Source organism: Ochotona curzoniae, unplaced genomic scaffold, assembly GCF_017591425.1.
Source record: "Ochotona curzoniae isolate NIBS_2020 unplaced genomic scaffold, NIBS_Ocur_1.0 contig_883, whole genome shotgun sequence".
Taxonomy (NCBI): domain Eukaryota; kingdom Metazoa; phylum Chordata; class Mammalia; order Lagomorpha; family Ochotonidae; genus Ochotona; species Ochotona curzoniae.
The window spans coordinates 31428059-31452560 of record NW_024466599.1 but is presented as its reverse complement, the minus strand read 5'-3'; the positions used below and the strand labels follow the sequence as shown (position 1 = coordinate 31452560).

At 39.3% G+C, this 24502-nt stretch overlaps 1 protein-coding gene across 30 annotated transcripts in view; it reads right to left on the bottom strand.

Annotated features, from left to right (window-relative positions):
* The window catches only part of PPM1B (protein phosphatase, Mg2+/Mn2+ dependent 1B), an 84280-nt gene that overhangs the window by 46977 nt on the left and 12801 nt on the right, over positions 1-24502 (bottom strand). For 23 of the 30 annotated variants that reach the window (XR_005885172.1, XR_005885173.1, XR_005885174.1 and 20 more), the window contains exon 2: positions 5568-6427. Coding sequence is in view for 24 of the 30 variants with exons in the window: in XM_040993194.1 (XP_040849128.1) it covers positions 5568-6413 (846 nt within the window). In the remaining 6 variants the exon portion in view is untranslated. Of the gene's footprint in view, positions 1-2823; positions 3002-5567; positions 6430-13306; positions 13311-19022; positions 19046-20829; positions 20834-21741; positions 21748-24502 lie in introns of those variants that run through there. The other 7 variants (XM_040993189.1, XM_040993172.1, XM_040993198.1 and 4 more) reach the window with 6 other exon arrangements.

The window sequence follows — 24502 nt, the reverse complement described above, 5'->3', positions numbered from 1 at the left end:
AAGTCCAGAAATCAAACTTTAAAAAAAAGATTCCAGGTTTGACAACTAAACCCACTAATTACTTAAAATTTGATTATATTACAGTCTAATTTCTTTTTTACTGTTTACAAGTGGCACAGTTAATAGTGTAAGTAACTATAGCAAAAATAACTGATAGTAATAGATCAAAGAATTTACTGGTCCTGACATAAGGACATCTAAGTTGAAACAGAAAATAATTTGACAATACTTTGAAAATAATTTTAAAGTGAGTGTTGCATGATTACAAAGTGTCCAAGAACAAGTTCAATACAATATTTGAGGGAGCTTGTGAACAGACTCTACTATTGCCAAGGTTGGTGAATTAACATCTGATGGAAGTATCATTGATATTCATTTAAAAAACAATTTGTTCATCCTGGCACTCACTGTAGAGATAATTTACATATACCTCAGAAACCAGCTAAGCTCAAATAGATCATTTTCACCTACCCATGAAAAGTCAAAGCCTATTTCCTTACAAGAATTATATCTGCTCCCACCATTTTCTCATTCCTTTAAACTATTTTTACTTTATATAAATTTACACCTTTGTGTCATAGCCCTCAATGTAACATTTATTTTATAAATGCTTATTTTCCTCTACCAGAAAGGCAGAGAGACAGAGCACAAGAGAAAGCAAGATATTCCACTTTCTAATTCACATTCCAAATACCCGTTATCACCAGGACTGAACAAGGCCACAGCCAGGGGCTCAGAATTCCATTTGGGTCTCCTATGTGGCAAGGGCCCTAGTATTTGAGATATCACTATTCCATCTTAGGATGCAACAGGAAGCAAAACAGTTCAGACATGAACTGGCATACACATATGGGATGCAGAAGACACATGCAGCTTAACTTGCTATACAATCATGTCTACCTCCCAGTAAAATTTATTGAGGTCGATAAACCAGATTTGTTCAGGAACATATCAAGAACTTTGCTCTCAAAAACTCCACAAAGAAGTTACTATTGTCTTTCTAGTATGTAGTGAAATAGCATAGGGTAATGTGAAATCCAACTAAGTGTGGCTCCAAAGACTATGTTCTTAACATTAAATCCACGGCTCCCAAACAGCAAACCATGAAGCCAAAAGGTGTCACAGTGTGCTCACTGGCAATATTTTAAATAACAGTTATATTCAACTGTGTGAACATGCAATAACCTAGCATGAGGGAGTAGAGAGTTAACACTAGGTGCCATGTTCCTTTGAAGGTTTTTTGAAATTAAGGCTTTGGTGTTACTCTGATCAAAACAAAAAGCAACTCCCATAGCAACCAGCATGACATAGGAAATGAGGGTAGCAGTACTCACTGACCCCAGCATTTGAAAACAGTAAATTAGCAAATAACTGATTTGTTTCTTTGTGAGGTAGGGGAGGGGATCATTGCTTGGGATATTTGTAACTCAAATGGGAGTCCATGGTGTGAGTGTCCTGGCTACTCTGCTTCAGAGCTAGCTTCGTGTTACTGTGTATCCCCATGAGGTAGCAATGACTACTCAAATATCTGGGTCTGATTCACACACAATAAAGATCTGTATGGAGTTCTAAGCTCCTGGGAATGGACTGGTCTCATATTGGCTGTTGTGGATATTTGCTAAGTAAACAGAGGAAGATATTCATATCTGCCTTTGAAATAAAAGTGAAAATTAAAAAATTGTATGTGAGGAAAGAGATTTTTCACTCATTTTACTATCCAAATGCTTGCCACAGCCAAGGGCTACATTGGGTCAAAAAACCAGGAGCCACAAACTTCCACCTCCTGGTTCACATCCCAAGTGCAGGCAATGGCTGATCTGAAAACAGGAGGCAGGAGCTTCTTCCAGGTCTCCATGTGGGTGCCAGATCCCAAGGCTTTGGGCCATCCTCAACTGCTTTCCCAGGCCACAGGTAGGGAGCTGGAGAAGACGTGGAGCAGCCAGGACACAAACCAGTGGCCAGGTGGGGTCCTGGTGCTTGGGAGGAGGATTAGCCAAATGAGTCATCATACCAAGATGAGAATGACAATTTTTTACATGGACAGATATTCCTATTTTTGCTAGGACATACAGATCCATTAAACTTGGATCTACTAACTTAATATTTAGAACTACTAATAATTTTGACTAGCAGTACTACAAAAAAAATCATGAAACCCTATAATATGAGCCAAGAAAATATAGAAAAACCTTCTTTAGACTGTTTACATATACTGAAATTTTATAAACAATCCACCTCCAAATCCCAAAATATCCAACTACTCTTAATTCTGTATGTCTACTTTTGCATTATTTATTACTATCTTTCATAACTATAACCATGCTTTAAAAAATACAGGAAAGGTCCTTAATTTAGAATTAAATAATTTGAGCCTAGCACAATAGCCTAGTGACTAAAGTCCTTGCCTTGCACACGCCTGGGGATCCCATATCAGCTCCAGCTGTAATTCCAGCAGCTCCACTTCCCATCCAGCTCCCTGCTTGTGGCCTGGGAAAGCAGTCAAGGATGGCCCAAAGCCTTGGGACCCTGCTCCCAAGTGGGAGACCTAGAAAAAGCTCCTGGCTCCTGGCTTCAGATTGGCTTATTAGCTCTGGGAGCTGTGGCCACTTGGGGAGTAACACGTTAGGTGGAAGATCTTTCTCTCTGTCTTTCCTCTTTTCTGTATACATGACTTTCCAATACAAATAAATCTTAAAAAAATTAAATTCCTTGGTGGGTAGGATAATACAAACACCCTTTTGATGTCATAAAAATAATCTAAAATGACAGTGCTTTTGAAAACTATTGCCCTCAATTTCATCTACTACATAGGTACAATCTCACATTTTAAAATGAGCAGGCTTGGGATAGGCATTACAAAGTACCAAGTTATGCCACCACTGGGGATGTCAGGATCTCATATAGGCTCTGCTTACTGTCCTTGGTGTTCTACCTCCCATTCAGTTGCTCCACATTCAATTCAACTCTGTTAATCGTCTGGGAAAGCAACAGAAGATGACCTAAGTATTTTGGCTCTTACAACCCATGTAGGAATTCTGGATGCAGCTAAGCCTTTGGCCTAGACTAGCCTTTGGGGGAAGCGAACCAATGAATAGAAGAATTTTTTTTTTCTTTTGTAACAATAGATGCTGTCACTCCTCAAAAGGCATCTTGGCTGATACTGAAGAAAGAAATCTTAAAAGAAAAAAAAAAAAAAGCAAACAAAAAATAAGTTTCCAACAGGTGGCATTCAAACTTCAAAAGTCCAATATTACTTTAAAAGAACAATTTTAAAGAAATACTGGGGCCCAAGCAGTGGCCTAGTGGCTAAAGTCCTCGTCTGGAACGCACCAGGATCCCATATGAGCACTGGTTCTAATCCCAGCAGCTCCATTTCCCATCCAGCTCCCTGCCTGTGGCCTGGGAAAGCAGTGGAGGATGGCCCAAGGCTTTGGGACCCTGCACTCGTGTGGGATACCCGGAAGAGGTTCCTGGCTCTTGGCTCCGGATCAGCACAGCACTGGGTGTTGCGGTCACTTGGGGAGTGAATCATCGGACAGAAGATCTTCCTCTCTGTCTCTCCTCCTCTCTGTATATCTGACTTTGTAATAAAAATTAATGAATCTTTAAAAAAAAAAAAATACTGGCTTTTAAGAAAATCAAACCAGGTAAGCAAAGTAAGAATAACACGATCCACTTCTAGAAGTTGACACCCTGTTGTAACGCCTATGTTTAAGCATGCAGAGAACTAACTACTTGAACGCTCCAGCAAATGATGAATAGTGGTTAAACACAAATATGAATGATCTTACTTTGAGCATCATTGCACTTATTTACTAAAACAGGTATGAATTTGTAACAATTGGGGGAAAAAAAAGGAATTTGAGTGATTTCCTTGAAGAACAATTTTTCAGAGGCAAAGAAAAAATACCACAATGCTTCATCAGACCATTCTGGAAAATGCTACTAACAAATCACTAATCTTAGAAAAATTTAATTATAGTTGCAGCTTTAACATTCCTCAAATAGACATATAATTATCATTTAAATATCAAACAACATCTATTTCCTTATTCGGCAATTAAAATTTTGTCTACCTCAAGAGTCTGAGAATATGCATAATTTTTAGGTTATGGTAAATTGTGGTAACAGCAGTTACAGACTCTATGTATCCTGAAGCTTGCTGGCAGTAAACATGAATGCTAGCACTGGCAGCCAAGTGGGAAAGCTGCTTTCCTAGGATCATTTTTTAAAACGGGTAGTACCTGATCAGAGTCATCTAATAGTTATAGCGAAATACCATTAAATGATACTCCAGAAAAACTGTCATAATTAACAATGCTATCATTCACAACTCACATAGTTGTTGAATTAAATATGGGTAGAGTGCTTGAAATAGCAGGTGTCTCACAGAAAACAATTATTTCCTAAAAACAGAAAAATTAAGAAAGAGACAAGAAAAAATGCTATCTGGCACTGGCCAGATAACTCAAATTTTAATAAATTTCTATGTAGATGTTATTTTAAAAAACCTACTTGAAATAACTGAACACTTCAGAGACATGCAAGGAAAATTGCATATTCTTTGTTACTCTAGACTATTTCTATTGCTGCATAAAATTAAAATTCACAGAAAGGTGCAAATTAAATTTCAGTGGAAAACAGGAACCCTTCATAGGATTATATTTTATATGGAAATATCTATATGAAAAGAATCTTAATGTCTTCTAAAAGATACTATCCATCAAGTCCTATGTTATTTACACAGACAGTTACATGAAAATACCCTCATATTTTATTGCTAAGAAAAAGTTTCTTGGGCCCGGCGGTGTAGCGTAGCGGCTAAAGTCCTCGTCTTGAACGTGCCAGGGATCCCATATGGGCGCCAGTTCTAATCCCGGCAGCTCCACTTCCCATCCAGCTCCCTGCTTGTGATCTGGGAAAGCAGTCCAGGACAGCCCAAAGCTTTGGGACTGCTCCTGCCTTCGGACTGGCTAAGCTCTGGCCGTTGCAGCCATTTGGGAAGGGAATCAGCGGATGAAAGATTTTTTTCTTTCCTTTGTATATCTGACTTTCCAATAAAAATAAAATCTTAAAAAAAAGTTTCCTTTACTAGACCATGAAAACTACACTGCTCACACTTTTCTTTTAGGTCCTTTTTTTGGTGCTATGGGCTCAGAAGCAACCTTTATTTAGGTAGGCTTCTAGTACATCCTCCAGCATTTTATGTGTATAAAGTACAGAATTCAACTATTTATACATTTCATCAAATTGCTCATAATCAGTCACAAGACAGCTCCCATCAATGCAGAACCTAATGTCACAATTCTGTATAGATGCCTTTGCCATAGCAAATCATCAAGTGTTTAAATTGCAACAAATGTCTCAAATCACCAAACTTAAAATCATCAACCTAGAAGTTTGAGAGTGATGGAAAAAAAAACAAGGTTTCATTTTCATTTTGTTGAAGCAGTATTTACAAATATGTCTTCCTTACAGAAAACACTAATAAAATTGGCTTAAATTTACTTACTGTGCCTTTTCACAATTAGTACAGTATTTTAATTAAAATTTTAAAACTTACATACCTTATGTAAACAAGTGTCCACTACCCAATTGCACACATTTTCCAGGTCATCAGATACCTCAAGCCTAGATTTAACAAATTCACAGAGTTCCTCATTACTCATAACATCCCAGATCCCATCACAAGCCAAGATGATAAATTCATCCTCTTCTGCTCTTAACATTTCATAAACCTCAGGCTCTGGAGAAACAAGCTGTTCTGTTGGGCCCTTGCCGTCAACACACTTGTAATCATAGTCCCCCAGAGCACGAGACACTGCTAATGAACCATTAACACGCTGTATCATTACACTGCCTCCTGCATTTTGAATCCGCTCCTTTTCCCTTGGATTACATGGTTTGTGATCCTGGGTAGAAAAGCAGACTTGTCCATTCCTATAGAGAACAGCACGTGAATCGCCACAGTTGATAAAGTAAATATGCTTAGGTGAAATCATAACTCCCACTGCAGTAGAACCGCTCCTGTCCATCCCGTTTCTGAGGTCTGAAAAGTTACGCATATATTCATCAATTTTCAAAAAGCCAGTTCGGATACCATTCTTGACATTTTCCACTGAAGGCTCAAGAGCAGATCCTGATTTTCCAGCTGCCCTAAAGTCTTCGTTGGTAGTTATGTGTTCTAACAAATGTGTGGAGCAGTAGTTTGCCACTCGGGATCCAGCATGACCATCATACACTGCAAAAAATGACCAGTCTTCTAAGCCGTGAGGAATCCCCACAACAGCTGTGTGTGCGTCTTCCATCTCCACTCTCCATCCTTGCATGCTGCTCAGGCCGTAGCGTAAACCATTTCCAGCACCGTGAGCATTATGTTTTTCAGTTTTGGGTTTATCCAAAAATGCACCCATGTTTAATATTGAATCTGAAAGAAAAAGGATTAGAAATATTAAACGTCTGGCAAATTTATTTACCACATTCTATCTGTTCTCTAGTAATTTCTATTTAAAGTATGTCTTTCAAGAACAAAAATCCACTTCCTTCTTTCCTCTGTAACATTTCCTAGCACACTAGAATCTCTGATCAAATTAGCTAGCCAGCCAGCCAATAAATAAATAATAACTAGGATCTCTGGGAGTGGGACCCAGATATCACTATCTTTAAAAACTTTCCCTGGTGATTGGCTTGTGCAGCCAAATTGAGAATCACTGTTGTGTAGGAAAAAGGAAAAAACTCATTAAAATTTTCAATTTGGCAGTCTAATGTTCAATATATAAACTTATCAGTATGAAAATGGATAATAGCATTCAGGAATGATGAATAATTTTGTTCAATAGACTGAGGTCGAAAGCTGCTAACATTTTAGACTTTCAAAACTTAAGTATTGAATTTTCCTTAAGTGATCTTAAATTCCATAATTCAACTAAACCATAAATTTCCATTATATAAACTATCAAAATTTTAGTGTACATGAAATAGAAAACTATATACTCAGTACTTATGTTCTGTTACAATAAATGAAATTTTAACATGGTGTTACAAAAACCACTAGGTAATTGAGGTACAGCATTGTTAAACTGCTGCCTAGTAGTACAGTATTTCAGATGGACCGGGATGCAGTTGGACGTGACCTAGCTCCCCGCTAACATGCCTGGGAAAGCAGCATACAGTCGAAATTCTTGGGCCTTTTCACCCATGTAAGAGTCTCTACCCTGGCCCAATGCTAGATGTCATGGCCACTGGGGGAGTAAATCTGCAGATGAAGATCTCTGTGTCTCCTCCTCTCTTTGTAATATTGCCTTTCAAATCAATAAATGTTGAAAAGGAGATAATTACTTCATGTTGTTGAGTTTTGTAACTCAAGAAATAGCTATCCAATGTTGCAACAAAGACTTAAAATCTCCATGTGAAATACATAACATTCCTCCCCTAATCCCATCAATCTTCATTATTATTATAAAATAAAGTGCTCTCAGCTTGAAGTAACAGGCCAGAATAGTACTTATCAAAAGCAAGCATTTGATTTTCTTGGTGTATTTCCTACACTGTGCATTTATTTAGAACAATCAGAGAAGAATTAGTAGATATAAAGAGATTCCATCTGCTGGTGCATCTTCTAAATGTTTGCAATGACCTAGACTTGGCAAGATCAAAGCTAGAAGTCAAGAGCTTCATCACTGTATCCCATTTAGGCAGGGCTCAGAAAATGGAGCCATCTTCTGCTGCCTTCCCAGACACATTAGCAGGGAGCTGGATCAGAAGGGACCCAAACTGGTACCTATTTGTGATGCTGACACTGTAGGTAGCTATGCCACAATGTTGGCCCTTGAGCAAATATCTTAGATATTTCTGTTTACATATTTCACAGGGTTGCTGGCTATAAGTAATATCTAGTTTTCAAAACATTACTTGAAACTGTGAACATATTTGCTATTATCATATGCCTTCTATACAGATTGAGATCCTATCCCTTATTTCCAGAATTTTTCAGGTCACGGATGGAAATTGTGAAAAAGCATGCAAGAATCATTTTTTTGACAGACAATAGTCCAGGCTATTGACTTCAATCCAGGTATAGGTTTCTTTGTACAATGTTTTTATTATGACCAATTAGCTCTTTACAAAGAAAGGATTTTGAAAGGATACGGCTAAAAATACAGGAAAGTTATTTTTCATTCAATCAGTATAGCAGCATATTCCATACTGAGCAATGCAATAAATACGCCTATTTCTGAACACATGGGGCTAGACCCTGATATGATTTGAAATCCTAGTGCTAGAGACATTAACTTAAATTTTTAGTCGTTATTTCACTTGAGGAAAAGCCACAACATCTAGGACCCCATGCAATGGCTCAACAGGCTAATCCTCATTCTCTAAGTGCCAGAATCCCATATGGGTGTCACTTTATGTCTTGGCTGCTCTACTTCCCACCTGGCTGCTCTCTGTTTGTACCCTGGGAAGACAGGAGTGGATGGGTCAAAACCTTGGGACCCTACACCACATGGGAGATCCAGAGAAAGCTTCTGGCTCTGGATCAGCTCAGCTCCAGCTGTTGCAACCATCTGGAATGAGTGGGTCAGTAGATGGAAGATCATTCTCTGTCTCTCCTATCTATAGATCTGCATTTCCAATAAAAATAAATCTTTTTAAAGGGCAGTGTCTAAATAAACAAAACTTATCTGCTAACTTTATTAAACCACTTTTCAATTCTATTTATCAATTACAGAAAAAACTGTTGTGGTTTCCATGCTTGCCGATGCACTTGAAAATCAGGTACAATGTTCTACATTTTAACAAATAGTTGTTTAAGTTCCACACACAAACTCCTCATTTATAAATTTTTAGTATTTATTTATTTATTTTTATTGGAAAGTCAGATTTAAAAAAAATGTATGTGCCAGGATCCTATTTGGCCACTGGTTCCTATCCTGTCTGCTCCTCTTCCCAGCCACATGGAAAACCCAGATGAAGCTCCTGGTTTTTGGTTTAGAATGGCTCACCTGTAGTAGTTGCAACCACTTGGAGAGTGAACTAGCAGATGGAAGATCTTTCTGTCTCTCCTTTTCTCTGTAACTCTGCTTTTCCAATGAAAATACACAATTTCCCCCCTTTTAACAGAGGAATAATGGAAAGAGGGAAAAGGCAGGGGACTTCAACAGAAAATTGCATGGACCCTTAAAGTCAAAGGGAATTGCACAGCTTGGAAAATCAGGGAACAAGAAGCCACTCAGATTGGCTTGCAAAACACAGCGAACAGGATCTGGGGTACCTGCTACATGAAAGCAATCCAGGAGCAAGAAACTACAAAGAAAGCTCTCTGCAACCCAGAAAATTACCACTTTGCTAATAATACATCCTGGGAGGCAGCAGATAATGGAGCAAATGCTGTGCCACTGCAGACTTCCTGGTTCCTGGCTTTGGTTTGGCCCAACCTGGTTTTTATAGGTATGAGAAGTCAACCAGTAAATGGAAGCTGGAGAGATTGATCTATCTCTGCTTTTTTAGTTGATAAAAATAAATAAACATGGGCCCAGCGCAGTGGTTAAAGTCCTCACCTTGAACACACTGGGATCCCATATGGGTGCCGGTTCTAATCCCGGCAGCCCCGCTTCCCATCCAGCTCCTTGCCTATGGCCCAGGAAAGCAGTTGAGGACAGCCCAAAGCCTTGGGACCCTGCACCCGTGTGGGAGACCCAGAAGAGGCTCCTGGCTTTGGACTGGCTCAGCTCCAGCCGTTGCAGCCTCCTGGGGAGTGAATCATCGGATGCAAGATCTTCCTCTCTGTCTCTCCTCTCTGTATATCTGCCTTTCCAATAAAAATAAATCTTTAAAAAAAATGAACATTTTAAAAAAGAAAAACTGACATTAGAAGTCACTCAATTATCCTGCAGCAAATACTACTGCCAGTAAATCCCACAGAAAGGCACGGAGCTAATCAATATCCCTTTAAAAAATATCAGCAGGGACCCAGCACGATAGCCTATTGGCTAAATCCTTGCCTTACAACTGCTGGGATCCCAGATGGGCACGGGTTTGTGTCCTGGCTGCTCTACTTCCCATCCCATTCCTTTCCTGTGGTCTGGGAGAGCAGTAGAGGATGGCCCCAAAGTCCTGGGATGCTGGCTCCTGCATAGGAGACCCCGAACAAGCTTCTGGCTTTGGATCAGCACAGCTCTGGCTGTTATGGCCATTGGGCAGTAAACCAGCATATGGAAGGTGTTCTTTTCTGTCACACCTTCTCTCTGTAAATCTGCCTTTCCAATAAAAAAATAAATAAATCTTTAAAATACACACACAGAAGCAGTTCACGGTCAATTAGACTCAAATTTTACTAAGACTCAAAGATCAAACCAAGCAGGAAAGAACATATTGGAACAGAAAAAGAGCTACTGGGGTTGGGGGGAGGAGGATGGAATGTACAGAAAGTGAGAAAGGAAACAAACACCTGTCAGATAAGAAAATATTTTTAATTCACAAAGCGACAAGATATTAAAAAAGGATAGCAGAACAGAAGAGCTGCTTAAAGCGAAAATATAACCATAAAAGAGTTGAGAAAGCAAAAACAAAAGTTAAAAACACGAGACAGAGATAATCAGTCTAAGTGGCTTATGAGCCAAATTACAGGAATAAAACATGGAAGAAATTTACTTTTCAAATAATCTAAGAAACTTTCTAAACTGAAGAGTATGAATTTCAAGATTAAAAGGATCCAGCCCAGGCTAAATACAGTGGCTGAAAACAGACATACAAGGTACATTATGAAAATTTCACAACAGGTGTCATGCATCCCACTTGAACGCGGGTTCAAATCCTAGCAGCTGCTCCACTATCAATCTAGTCCCTTAAGCCACAGTCTACAACACCACCATTCCATGCAGGTGCCAATCTGAGTCCCAACTCAGAAGCGAGAAAGCTGGATAAAGGATCGACTCTTGGGCCAGGACACTGCAGCCATTTAGGTTAAGTGCTCTCTCACTCATTCTTCTTTCCTCCTTTTCTTTTTTTCTCTCTCCCTCCGTTCTCCTCCCAACTTTGGCTTTCAAATAAATAAACACATGAAGTCTACACCCAACTTAGAATGAGAACTGGGTCACAACTGTGTCTGTAAGTAAGGAGCAAGCTAAAGTACATTATGTTTGTGAAGCAATTCATATCAGTAACAGAATAACTGCTTGTTAGAAACAATTTAGAATAAGAAAATATTTAGTGCTACTTTACTGAATCAAAATTTACCTAATTAAATTGAAATTCTGTAAGAGATAAAGTGAGCAAAATTAACAGATACTTTCTTAGACAATATAAATACTATATTATTAAACATATGGCAAAAATCCAACATGCATAAGAACTATTTGCAAGACACCGCAAGGTAAGCATACTCTCAAAGAGGCTTAACATAAACACAGTATTAAGGTGGACCTGACTTAGCAACATGTAGCTAGAAGAAAACATAATCACCCATGCAAAATTCTAAAATAAATAATAAAAACATGTAATCTTTTTAAAAATGGCCAGATATTAATACCCTCACTAACTTAATCATCCATATTAACTCATTTAATTCTGCAAGTCTTACAAGGCAGCTATCATTGCCTTCACTTCCTAGATGAAGGCACTGCACCACTGTAAGGCTGAGCAGTTGTCCAAGTAGGCGGGGGAGAGATTCACACACCAGTCAGGTTCCAGAGTTGCTACTTTCACTCCCTACGTGCTATATTAAATATTAAACGCATACAAGTATCGTTCTCCAGAGGTTTTTCACCCAAATGTGTCACAGTAAGTAGTACACCTATACCTGTTTTGTTTTGTTTTCCCCTTGCCAGTTTTTGTTTCTTCACTTGAATAAAAGGCTGTCAGAGCTTTAGCAATGCTTTCTTCTAAAGATACCACTTCAGCATATTCTAACCAATTCTGCCTCCAAATCCAGCTCAAACCAAGTCCATGTCTGTCAGTAGCTGCATGCTCGTCATCACCATCCACTACATTCGATTCTACACTGGAGGCCCTGCTTCTTTTTGCTTCCTTACAGTTCTTTCTCTAGGATGATTCTTAAATGCAATCATGCCTCTCAACCTCCTACTGAACTATACAGCTCTCTCTGATCTTAACCCTGCTCACTTTTTAAACCTTGTGTAACTTTTACATTATCACTTAGTATTCTCTAACTACAGTGGCTTTCCCAATATGCCAAGCTTTTTCTCTTCCTATCATTTAGATATCAGCCTCAATAACACTGGGAAACCTCCCGACCTATTTTCCTGACATGATCATGTCTCATTTTCCAGCTTTAGTTTGTTCAAAGTTTACTAAAATTCCATATTTACCCAAATTCAGAGTGTAAACTGTTGAGAAATTACATCTGCCTTATTCACTGCCAAAACTGATAAAACTAGGCACTGTTTCCCAACAGGTATAACACAAACATTTGTGTGTGGTATGATAAATATGATTAAATGAACATCAAGTAAGTGGCTTTCTATGAAACAAAACAAATAAGCAAAACACATTTGAGGAAGCATTGTAGAAGGTTAGGAGTTGGCGCAGTAGCAGGCTAATCCTCTCCCTGCAAATGAAGGCATCCCACGTGGGCAACAGTACATTTCCTGAATGCTCCATTCCAGCCCAGTTGTTTGTAGTCTGGGAAAGCAGTAGAGGATGGCCTAAGTCCTTGGGCCCGTGTGACCACACAGCAGGCAAGAGTAAGAACCTTGCTCCCAGCGTTGGATCAGCTCAGCTCTAGCTGTTGTGGCCATTTGGGGAGTGAATCTGTAGATGGATTATCTTTATTTCTTCTCTCGATAAATCTGCCTTTCAAATAAATATACCTCTAAGAAAGCAAGAGAGAGAACAGCATCTTAAGCTACCAACTTGGGACATAAACATCCCACATCCCATGGAGTTCAAATGCTGGCAGTCCACATTTTCCATCCAGGTTCCTGTAACACATGGGAGAGGCAGAGGATGACAGCCCTGTGCTGGCTGATGCAGTAAGTGACCAAAATGACTAGGATGGGTCAGGCCAAAGCAAGCAGCTTCATCCAGGTCTCCCACATGGATGCAGGATCCCAAACACTTGAACCATTATCAGCTGCTTTTCCAGACAAAGAAACTGGATCAGAAGTGGAGCTGCTGGGATTCAGACTGATGCCCACAGGGATGCTGACATTGCAAGTTATGGCTTTTAAACACTACTCTGTAACACTGACTTTAAGAATTTGTTTAAAAAACTAATACATATACTAATATATATGCAACATATATATGGTTCTATGAAAATTAGGTATATTTCTTGCTGAGTAACCACACTCTGATACTTTTGAATGCAATGCAACGTGAAATATAACATGTATTTACTTGAAAGATTTACTTGAAAGGCAGTTACAGAAAAAGGGGACTCCCACCTGCAGTTTCATTCCACAAATAGCCCCAACAGCCAGAGCTGAGGCAAGCTGATGCCATGGGTACAGACTTGGACCAACCTCTGCCGCTTTCCCAGGTAGGGAGACTGGATCAGAATTACAGCAGGCAGGATTCAAACTGGCTCCCATGTGAGATGCTGGCATTGCAGATGGAAGTTGAACTTGTTATGTCACAATACCAGCCTTAACTAATAACTACAAATACCATGTACTATTTTGATGTTTACCAGCCCTCTACATTAGGTAGCAATATAGGGATTAGATTATGTGTGCAAAAAATGGGGGAGGGGATTTTAAAAAAATACATATTTATTTCTCTTTATTGGAAAGGCAAGTCTGCACTGAGAAGGAGAAGCAGAGAGAAAGATTTTCCATCCACTGGTTCACTCCCCAAATGGTTGCCAACAGCCAGAGCTGAGCCAATCTGGAGTCAGGAGCTTTCAGGTGTTCCACACATGTGCAGGGTCCCAAGGGCTTGGGGTATTTGAGGATGGCTCCTCCACTGTGTCCCCCAAGGCAGAACACAGATTACGCTCTCATTTCTTTCCTGAGGTGCCCGCCTGGTTTGTCAGGGACTGCAGAGGTTTGGTTTAACACTAAGTCCCTTTGGGGACAATAATGGTCCTCCTATCTCCTATTGTCTCATTTAATTGTTGCAACATAATGTGATTTGAGGAATGAAGGAATGATCAAAAACTTCTATAACACCCTGGCATGCGTGCCTTGAAATGTTTCACAAACATTAACTCAAATTCTATCTTTTAAAAACTAGTAAGGGGGCAAGTGCTTCATGTAGCCATTAAGTCTGTTATCCTGAGACCTGCATCCTGTATCAGGGAAACCAGTTGGGGTCCTGGCTACTCTACTTTTTAATAATGCAGTTAAGAGGCAGCTCAGTACGTGGCTGAAGTACTTGATCCCTGCTGGCCACATGGGACAGCTAATGGAGGTCCCAGCTCCTAGTTTGGCCTGGCCCAGTACTGGTTGGCATGAGCATTCTTCTGCTGCTTCTCTTTCAAACTAAAATGAAAATAAACAACAACAACAAAGAGAACAAGCACAAAAACCACCAAGCAAGCAATTTTTAAAGATCTTTAACCAAAAATCTTTAGATAAAAAGGACATTCAGATTCTGTAAATTCTCCTCTCTACCGCACCTGGCATGCCTTTTGCTAGAGGCACTTGGACATTGGCAAGATTTATAAACAGCAAAATTTGTTAATCCCAATTGTTTCGACTCAAAAGCAGGTGGTATCAGGAATGTTATGTTATACTTCTGACTAAAAACAATATAAATAGCAATAAGGCCTCACTTTTCATGTACTCCATATGTCAGGTACTATACTAATATGCTGATATAAGAGAGCTAGTATATCCAGACAACACAACTTAACTGGTAAATCAAAATTCAAACCAAAGCTGAGAGCTTTGATTCTCTATAGTCTAGAGCTTTCATTCTGAAACTCTATATTTAAATGATTAATATGACATTGGTTTCTGTTCTTTAAAAAAATCAAATAGTATGTAAATATTCAGGGGGCTAAACTGCTGTCAAACAGCACATAGTATTCTAGATTTGACACTGGCACAGATAAGAATAAATACCACAAAAACAAGTAAAATACCAAGTTTGAAGTTTAGCTAACAGACGAGCATCACAGACTTTGTAGCTTTGATAAATGTACCACAATAATATTAAAACTTACTAGCATTAGAGGAAACAGATGTGCCAGCACTGTGGCACAAAGGGTTAAGTCCTGACATCAGGGTTAAGTTATTGCAGACCTGACATCAGAGCATAGGTTCACATTCCAGCTACTCCTGGCTGCAGCTCCCTGCTAATGTACCTTGAAAGGCAGCAGGAGTTCCTGGCTCCTGGTTTTAACTGCTGTACCTTTTTGAGGAGTAAACTAGCATGGAAGAACTGTCTAGTCTCTTTCTGTCCCTCAGCTTTTCAAACAATCTAAAAACAAGAAAAAAGCTACAGCATGCAGAAATACTCCATACCACCTCTATAATTACTTTATAAATCTATAACTATTTCAACATTAAAAGTTTCATTTTTAAATTAAAAGGAAAAGGTAAGCTTCCAGTAAGCTATTCCAAGTAGGGTTGGTTTAAGCAAGGGTTAGGATGGTTATGGAAAATCACTACCTGTAAACTTATAAAATGTGTCAGAATGGCTTATATAATAAATGCAAACTCTGACCCAGAGATTTCATTTCTGAGAGCTTTTCATCACTCTAGGTCTATGTTATGTATTACACATACCCAGTTCTTCTAATGGACAATCTGAGTGACAAAATAAAGCAGCACTGGACCAGAATTCAAAGCATAAAGAACCCCTCAGGGCTGGCACGGTAGCACAGTGGGTTAAACTGTGGCCTGTGACATGGACATCTTGTTACAGCACGTGTTCAAGTCCTGGACACTTTATGTTTTTTTTCTTAATATTCATTTATTTTTATTGGAAAGGCAGATTTACAGAGAAAAGGAGACAGAATGATCCTCCATCTACTGGTTCACTCCCCCAAAGGGTGCAAAGGCTGGAGTTGAGCTGCTCTGAAGCTGGGAGCCAGGAGCCTCTTCCAAGCGGGTGCAGGATCCCAAGGTTTTGATCATTCTCCACTGCTTTCCCAGGCCACAAACAGGGAGCTGTATAGGAAATGGAGAAGCCTGGACATGAATCAGCACCCATATGGGGTGCCAGAGCTTACAAGCAGGATTAGTGAACTAAGGCATTGTGCCTGTCCCAGCTGCTTTGCTTCTGATCCATCTCCTTGCTAATGTGCCTGGAAAAGCAGTTAAGGATGCCCTAAGAAGTTGGAGCCCTGCCACCCATGTGGCATACTAGAAGGGAATTCTTGGCTCCTGACTTCACTGGGACCATCTGAAAGAATGAACCAGAAGAAGAAAGATCTCTGTGGAACTCACTCTCTCATTCTTCCAAATATATCAAACTTATTTTTTTTAAGGGATATGCTACAAAATACCTCATCAGTTTTTAACGAAAATCGCTAAGATAATTAAAAAAAACAAGGAAAAGGGGCCGGCAATGTGGTTTAGCAAATTAAGCTTCCTGTGGCACTGGCATTCCATATGGATGGCAGTATGAATGAATCCTAGCTGCTCTACTCAGAATCCAACTCCCTGCTAACAAAGGCCTGGGAAAGAAGTAGAGAATGACCAAAGGGCTTTGGGCTCCTGCACCAAAGTGAGAAATGTGGAAGAAATTCCTGGGTTTGGACAGTGTAGGTCCTGTCATTGCAGCCATTTAGCGAATGAATCAGCAAGTTCAAGATCTCTTAACTCTTAATCATTTAAACATACACACCCTGCAAGGCAACACCTAAGAAGCTGCCACAGGCAAGGGAGGTCTAAAAGTCATGATGACTAAAAATAATGTGGTCCATTTACATGTGTACTAAAGCATGTAAACATTATGAAAATGTGATATATTTCATTTATAACATATACAATGGGATCCTAGAACAGAAAAAGAAAATTGAGTTAAAGCTTATCTGATATGGATGAATTATAGGCTTCAGTTAATAACAATGTACAATATTTGCCCATTAATCATAAAGACTCAACTAGGCAATACTCACTTGGGTTTTTACTATTACTGCATACAGATATTGGCTGCAGAGAGTCATCTGTAAAACTCACAGGATTGGCAGCTGACAGGCTGCTGACTAGAGTATCAGATGGAACTGTCCCAACAAGCACCACATATAGGCCTACCTGGCCTCGACAGTTTTGACCATATGCCCACTATCAGATTCCTAGACCACACCTAGCATCCTCTACACTGCTTTACCCAAGCCACAAGCAAGGAGCTAGACCAGAAGTGAAGCAGCCAGGACTCAAACCGGTGTCCATATGGGATCCCAGCATATGCAAGGCAAGGACTCAGTCACCAGGCCATTGCACTGGGTCTTCAAATAAGTAAATCTTAAAAAAAAAAAAAATCCGAGAACATTTAAGAGCATAATACAATAAACATAACCAGTTTCGTTCATTCTACATTATAAACATATTGTAAGCAAAGCAAAGAAAGGAAATTTCAGAAAAGATTTAGAAGTTTCCCAGAACTAAACATGAGGACCAATCTTGAAAGAAGAACCACAACAAAATATTAACTAAACTTCAAAACATTGGTGATAAAGGTAAAGCACTAAAATTTTCCAGAAGAAAAAAAATAGGTCACACAGAGAATCAGGAACCAGAACAGCACCAGAAATCTCCAGAGCAGTGTCAAAGATGCTGCACGTCATGGATAGACTCTCCAACATGCAAAAGGAGAAGCAGACAGAAAACATAATGTAATGCCCTACAAAAGCTAAAAAGCACATTTTATATTTCCATCACTATGACTACATAATAAAAACAAAGCTAGCAGGAAAAGAAAACAATGTGATGTCATTATGTAAAGTCATGTAAAACAATACATAGTTTTGACTAGCAGAAATATTTTAAAACATGGTTGAATAGTACAAAAGTGGAAAATACTATTAAGACCTATTTGCTGGTAGTTACATCTGAGAAATAGAGAAAAGTGGTAGACAATATTTGAATAAAGTGGGTAACACTTTTTTCTTTTGAGAGCAGTTTGAAGCAAAATGCTAATGTCTGCTAAACTTTGTGAGGGGAACACCACGATCTTTGCTACGAACATTCATGTTCTAATACTACTCAAAAGTTGCATACACTGATGTAAAAATTCATGTGTCACAAAAATCTCATTTCAACACCTAATTCTGTGCCTGTTCCTTTTACTATTAAGTGGTAATTAATACCTATTTCCTTGATAAACACAGTAAAACTTAACCATCAATTATTGGTACTAGCTCTATTCAATTTATGAAGTGTGAACATACTATGTAAACACATATGTAGAACAGAAGCTGTTTAACTAAAATAAATGTCACTTCTGTTTTAACAGATGCCTGGTCTAACACTTACAAATAAAAGACCAACTCTTTTAAATTTATCTGTCTACTAAAATTTCTGAGAGTTTTTTAAAACCACCTTCAAAAGAAATGAGAAAAGTGCTTTAAAAAGAGAAGCAAGCAAAGGGGAGAAAAGCTTCAAAAGTGATACAGGAAGTAAGACTTGAGACTAAGTTGCAACATTTTCTCAAAATACATTCCCATTTTCCTAGACATTATCAATCTGTACAGAGATGCTATCCAGTGGCTAATCTGTTCTAATAAAAAGAATCAGAGCAGGCATTGTGACACAGAGTTAAACCTTGACTTGGGATGCTTTATTCTCTCACAGATGCCCTGATGGACTCCTGCTACCTTTACTTACTTTCCAGTTTCCTGTTAATGCTCCCTGGAGACAGCAGATAATGGCTTGGATGTTCCAGGCCCTGCCACCCATGTGGTAAACCCAGAGTTCTGGCTCCTGACTTGGACATGTCCCAGCCCTGATTATCATAACCACTTTGCAGGAATGATCTCTTTCACTCTTTCTCCATCTCAATCTCTGTTATTTTGTCTTTCAAATAAAGAACATATTCATTCACTAACACTAGCATCAAATTGTAAACACTGGGCCCGGCACGGTGGCGCAAGTGGTTAAGGTCCTCACCTTGCACGCCCGGGATCCCATGTGGGCGCCGGTTCTAATCCCAGCGGCCCCGCTTCCCTTCAAGCTCCCTGCCTGTGGCCCGGGAAAGCAGTCGAGGACAGCCCAAAGCTTTGGGACCCTGCACCCGCACGGGAGAACCCAGAAGAGGCTCCTGGCTTCGGATCGGCATAGCATTGGCCGTTGCGCTCACTGGGGGAGTGAATCATCGGACGCAAGATCTTCCTCTCTGTCTCTCCTCTCTGTATATCCGCCTTTCCAATAAAAATAAAAATAAATCTTTAAAAAAAAAATTGTAAACACTGATGCTAACTACTTGAATGAGAAGTGAAAAAAGAACATTATCCTTCACATCAGTAAACTCACAGAAATAAAACATTCGGTTCTAACCTTTTCTTCTCATTTTTAATGTTTTCAGTTCAACTAAAAGTCCTTTCCTCTTCCAAATCAATAATTGATAATTATCAGCACCAGCGAACGAGTTCTGAAGCAATACTTGACATGCAAAGTTCAAGAGTTTAAATAGTTGCTGAAATAACACTTCTAGTTTTATTACTATATAATCATTAGGCTTCACCTATGCACACCTTTTAGTGCTAGGAGATGCTACTAAAGGTAGTTAAGAGTCTGGGCAGCTTAAAAAAATCTCCTAAAGTAGGAAACAAAAGCTCTAGATTAAAATGAGATAATGAAAACACCTTTATTCAATCAAATACGTTATGAAATTTATTCATAAGCAAGAGACTGCAGATGAGAATTTATTTCTTGCCCTAGTTCAAAAGCAGAACTAGAAATATCAAATTTCAGCACAATAGTATGATTTTGAATCCAAGCCTTCCAAAAAGGAAAAGACAGATGTGTAAAATGGAAATAGCTTTGTTGATAGTATTTGCTTTCACCACAAATATGAGGCAAGAAAAACCCTATTGTCATTTGCAGATGTACAGTATGTTCTAACAAAGACACTGTAGGTCTGAACTGTGAATATTGTGTATTCAGGCTACATTAACATTATCATTCAATAAACCTTTTTTTTAAAGGGATGCATTTTAAAAATTATATAGTGTTATTGATTTGAGACAGAAACAGAGAGAGATCATCCACCCTGTAGTTCATTCCAAAGATGCCTGCAACAGGAACCAGGTCAGGCCAAGCTAGGAGCCAGGACTCAAAGCAGGTCTCCCACGTAAGGTGGAAGGAACCCAAGCCCTCGCTTGCTGTCTCCCAGAGTGCACAGTAACAGGAAGTAAAGTGAAACTAAAACTCAGCACTCCAAAATGAACTGCAGGTCTCTCAAGTGATGCCTTCATCAGTGAGCCCAATGTCCCCCCTGGCTGGGTAAGCTTTCAATCAGTAGTTCTCAAAACAGGACCGGGTATCCTACAGACATGAATCCATTCCTGATTATTTGTGGTGCCTTTTCAAATTCTCTAAGATTACAGTATATCCCTACCTTTTAAAAGTATATACATGTAATTTTGAAAGTACAAGGATACAACCATAGGCAATAACATGGATTAATCTAATTAATAACACAAAGAAACTAGACAAAGACTACATAATGTTTGATTCCATTTAAAAGAAATTTTATAAAGAGCATACAATAATTAGGATTGCTACTAAACCCAATGTCAAAACACTTATCAAAATCTCTTTAAAATTTTGACAAAGTAATATATGTCTTCTCAACAGTTACAATGTCTAATGGCAGATCTAAGCATCACAACTCTTACAGTGACAAATGTAACAATATTCTGAGATTCCTGCAACAAGTATAGTACAAAAAAAAAATCTGATTTCAAAGAAAAACAAGTCTGAAAGCACTGCTATACTACTACGATTTAGTAATTGAAGATAATGGTAAGGTCCAGTTGGACACAGCTCAGTAACTCAATTCAGCCTGGGACAATCAAGGAGAGAAGAGAAGAATGATAATACATCAGGTGGTCAGTTTTCAACACACTCAGAGGCTACATCTCAAGTAAAAGGGGAGATAATGCAGATGTAAGAAATAAGGTGATGTGCAGGAGTGGGATCAAGCCTAAAGACAGAATACTGGGAGCATTTAGATGGAAATTAAATCCTTCAGCAAAGAGTATAATTTAAGGATGAGAGATGTAAGAACTAAGTTCTACAGGCACTCCAACTCTAAAGGTCAGGAAATGAAACGAACAAACTAAAGGTAAGAACCAGTTACCATTGTGGGGAAAAAAACTGCACTGTAGTGCCTCTGAAAGTAAAAGAAAAATGTGTTTACTAAAAAGTGACATACTGTGCCAAATACTAAGAAATCTGCATCCTGTCAGAACAACCACTAGGTAACTTACAGCAACATAAATTTAGGTGTAATGCATGTTTGCCCTGTGTGAGGAACTGTTCTAACATCTAAGGAGATTTCAAAGAGTTCATGGAAAAATGGAATTAAAAGGTAACCGCATTATTATAAATTTTTGATCCCCCTCCATAATTACAAACATTAACCCATTTAGTCTTTACTCGTTTAGTCTTTACATCCACATGACAAATAAGAAAAAGGGCCTGGTGCTGCAGCCTAGTGGCTAAAGTCCTTGCCTTAAACGCACTAGGATCCCACATGTGTGCCAGTTCTAATCCTGACAGCCCTGCTTCCCATCCAGCTCCCTGCTTGCAGCCTGGAAAAGGATGAGGGTGGCCCAAGGCCTGGGAACCCTGCACTGCACCCATGTGAGAGATTATCATCAACTCAATTTCTCTAAAACATACCCTAACTGCCCTAGAAGATGCAATGGCTTCTCACTTGCCCAGACTCAGTAAAAGTATAAAATACACAGTCTGAATTGACTTATCAGGAACCTTTCGCTGGAATACATTAAGCTGAGGCCCACATGGCTCAAAAGCATTATACTCATATCCACCTCATTCCTCCTTCATGCCATCTACAAACCTTCACTCCACCTCCATCACAACTAGATAACCATTCACACCTCTTACAACCTGTTTTGCCCTCCAATCTTAACTTGTGACCTTACCACATAGCAAACATTGAATAAAATTCACGTTGTCTTGAAAGATACATGAAGAAGCATCTTACTCCGTTATTCCAGTTACCCCAGAAACATTAAGTTGGCAGAATATAACAGTCTATTGGAGCACTGATTAACCTCTATTATAACACTAAGTACAAACAGTCCTTGATTCCCAGCAATTTCACTTTTGGTGACTCACATTAAGAACTCTCAGTCAACTACACACACCTGCTGCAAGTCAGAGGGCGCACTAACTAATTTATATCATTTGCTTTGTTTCCTGATGATGTACACAAAATATTTCTAAGGCCCCATGTCAGTCAAGCCCTACAGCCCTTTTTCAGAACATCTTTGGCTTTAAACCAGAACTCCTTCAACCTTTCTCACTCTAGGATACTCACACTTTGCTAAAAGAAAAGATAAAACAACATAAATGGAATAGAAAGAGAACTGCATGGAGGAAAAGAACTATAGACACAAGATTATTTACCTTAAACATAAAGCAATTACAATACTCCCACCTTCAAATCACGATTCAAGCACTCTTTTAAGCATTTCCATAAATCCAAATATTTGGGGAATTATTCTAGAATTATCTTCAGATTAAAGCACTTACTTGGCATTATAATTTTATACTCATACATTAATCTATAAAAACTTTAAATTTGATTAAGAAAAGGAAATATTGGGGGGCTGGCATTGTGGTGCAGGGAGTTGAGCTGCCTCTTGTGACAATGGCATCCCATACTGGTAACAGTTTGTGTCCTGACTGCTCCACTTTCCATCTAGCTCCCTGCTAATGTTCTTGGAAGAGCAACACAGCTCAAACAGTTCTTGGGAGAGCAGAACACAACCCAAACAGCTGGGTCCCTGCCACCTATGTAGGAAACAAAAAACTCATGGCAGTGGTTTTTAAGCCATCGCAGTCATTTAGGAATGAACCAGTAGGGAGAAGATCTCCCTTCCTATAATTCTGCCATTCAAATAACTAAATGTTAAAAACAATGCACCTTAATGGCAGAGTTATTCGATATTCGTAAGATTTTGTTTAAAAAATACACACACTCAAGGAGGCCAGCACAGTGATAAGTAGGCTAAGTCTCTGCCTGAGGCATCGGTATCCCTTATGGACATTGGCTCATGTACCTGCTGCCCTACTTCTGATTCGGCTCCCTGCTAGTATGTCCAGGGGCAGCAGCAGAAGACGGCTCAAGTGCTTGGGATTCTGTACCCATGTGGGAGACCCAGAAGAAGCTCCCAGCTTCTGACTTGTTGCAACCACCTGTGCGGTTGGGGAGTGACCAATGATAAGAGATGTGTGTGTAACTTTGCTTTTCCAATAAATAAGTAAACTGTTAAAAAAAAAAAAAAAAAGCTGAGTAACTGAGACTCAAGCCAGACACTTAGATATGGGCTGCTGGCATCCCAAATGGCAATTTAACCACCAGTGAAATGCCACCCCAACAAAACACATTATTAAAATTCACTTTACTTGTATTTTTAATGAGTGTACCGAAAGATTTTAAATTGCCCTGAATGTATATAGCATAGCACTGACAGGAACAGAACAGTTCTATGCCACTTGCTAGTAGTATACATTAATACAACTACCTTGGGGAAACTTTGGAAATATCTAGGTAGTAGCTGAGAACCTAACCTGGGTCTCCTACATCGGTGGCAGGAACCAAAATACTTGGGGCAGCAAATGCCGATTCCCAGGGTCTGCACCAGCAGCAAACTGGAGTCAAGAGCCACAGTGAGGCATCAAACCCAGGCACTCTGTTGCCAGAAAACAATCATAAACAATATATAAACAAATGAACTTGACTATCTCCAGTAAAACTTCATTTTAGAAACATTTAAGAAGCCAAATTTTACCAATGCACTTTAGCTGGAAGACCTTTGTCTATCTTTGGGAAAAAAAATCAATAAATCTATTAGGTAAAAGATTGAAGAGGAAATAAATCTGCACAGTAACAAAACATGCCTCTGGAAGCTGGCACTATGGCACAGGCTAAGCTTCTGTTGGTGGCAACAGCATCCTATATAAATGTCAGTTCAAGTCCTAACTGTTCCTCTTCCAATCCAACTCCCTGATTATTATCTGGGAAAGTAGTAGAGAATGGCTTAAGTGCTTGGGCCCTGCACCCAAGAAAGATCCCAGGCTCCTGGCCTCAGACCGGCTTAGCTCTGGCTGCTGCAGGTATTTGAGAAGTGAATTAGAGAATGGAAGATGTCTGTCCCTTTCCTTCTCTAACTCTTCCCTTCAAATAAACATAAAATCTTTTTAAAAGGCCTGAAAGTTACTTGGTATTCAGGAAAGAGACACTTTCCTTTCTCCTTAAAGGCAGCTAGTAATCACCACCATATCCAGTAATCAAACTTGGCCTCACCAACACTGCAACTGTTAAGCATTTGTGCCTCCCAATGTGAGGACAGGAGGACCTGACCAAAATCCTTAATAGGATCTAACAGTCA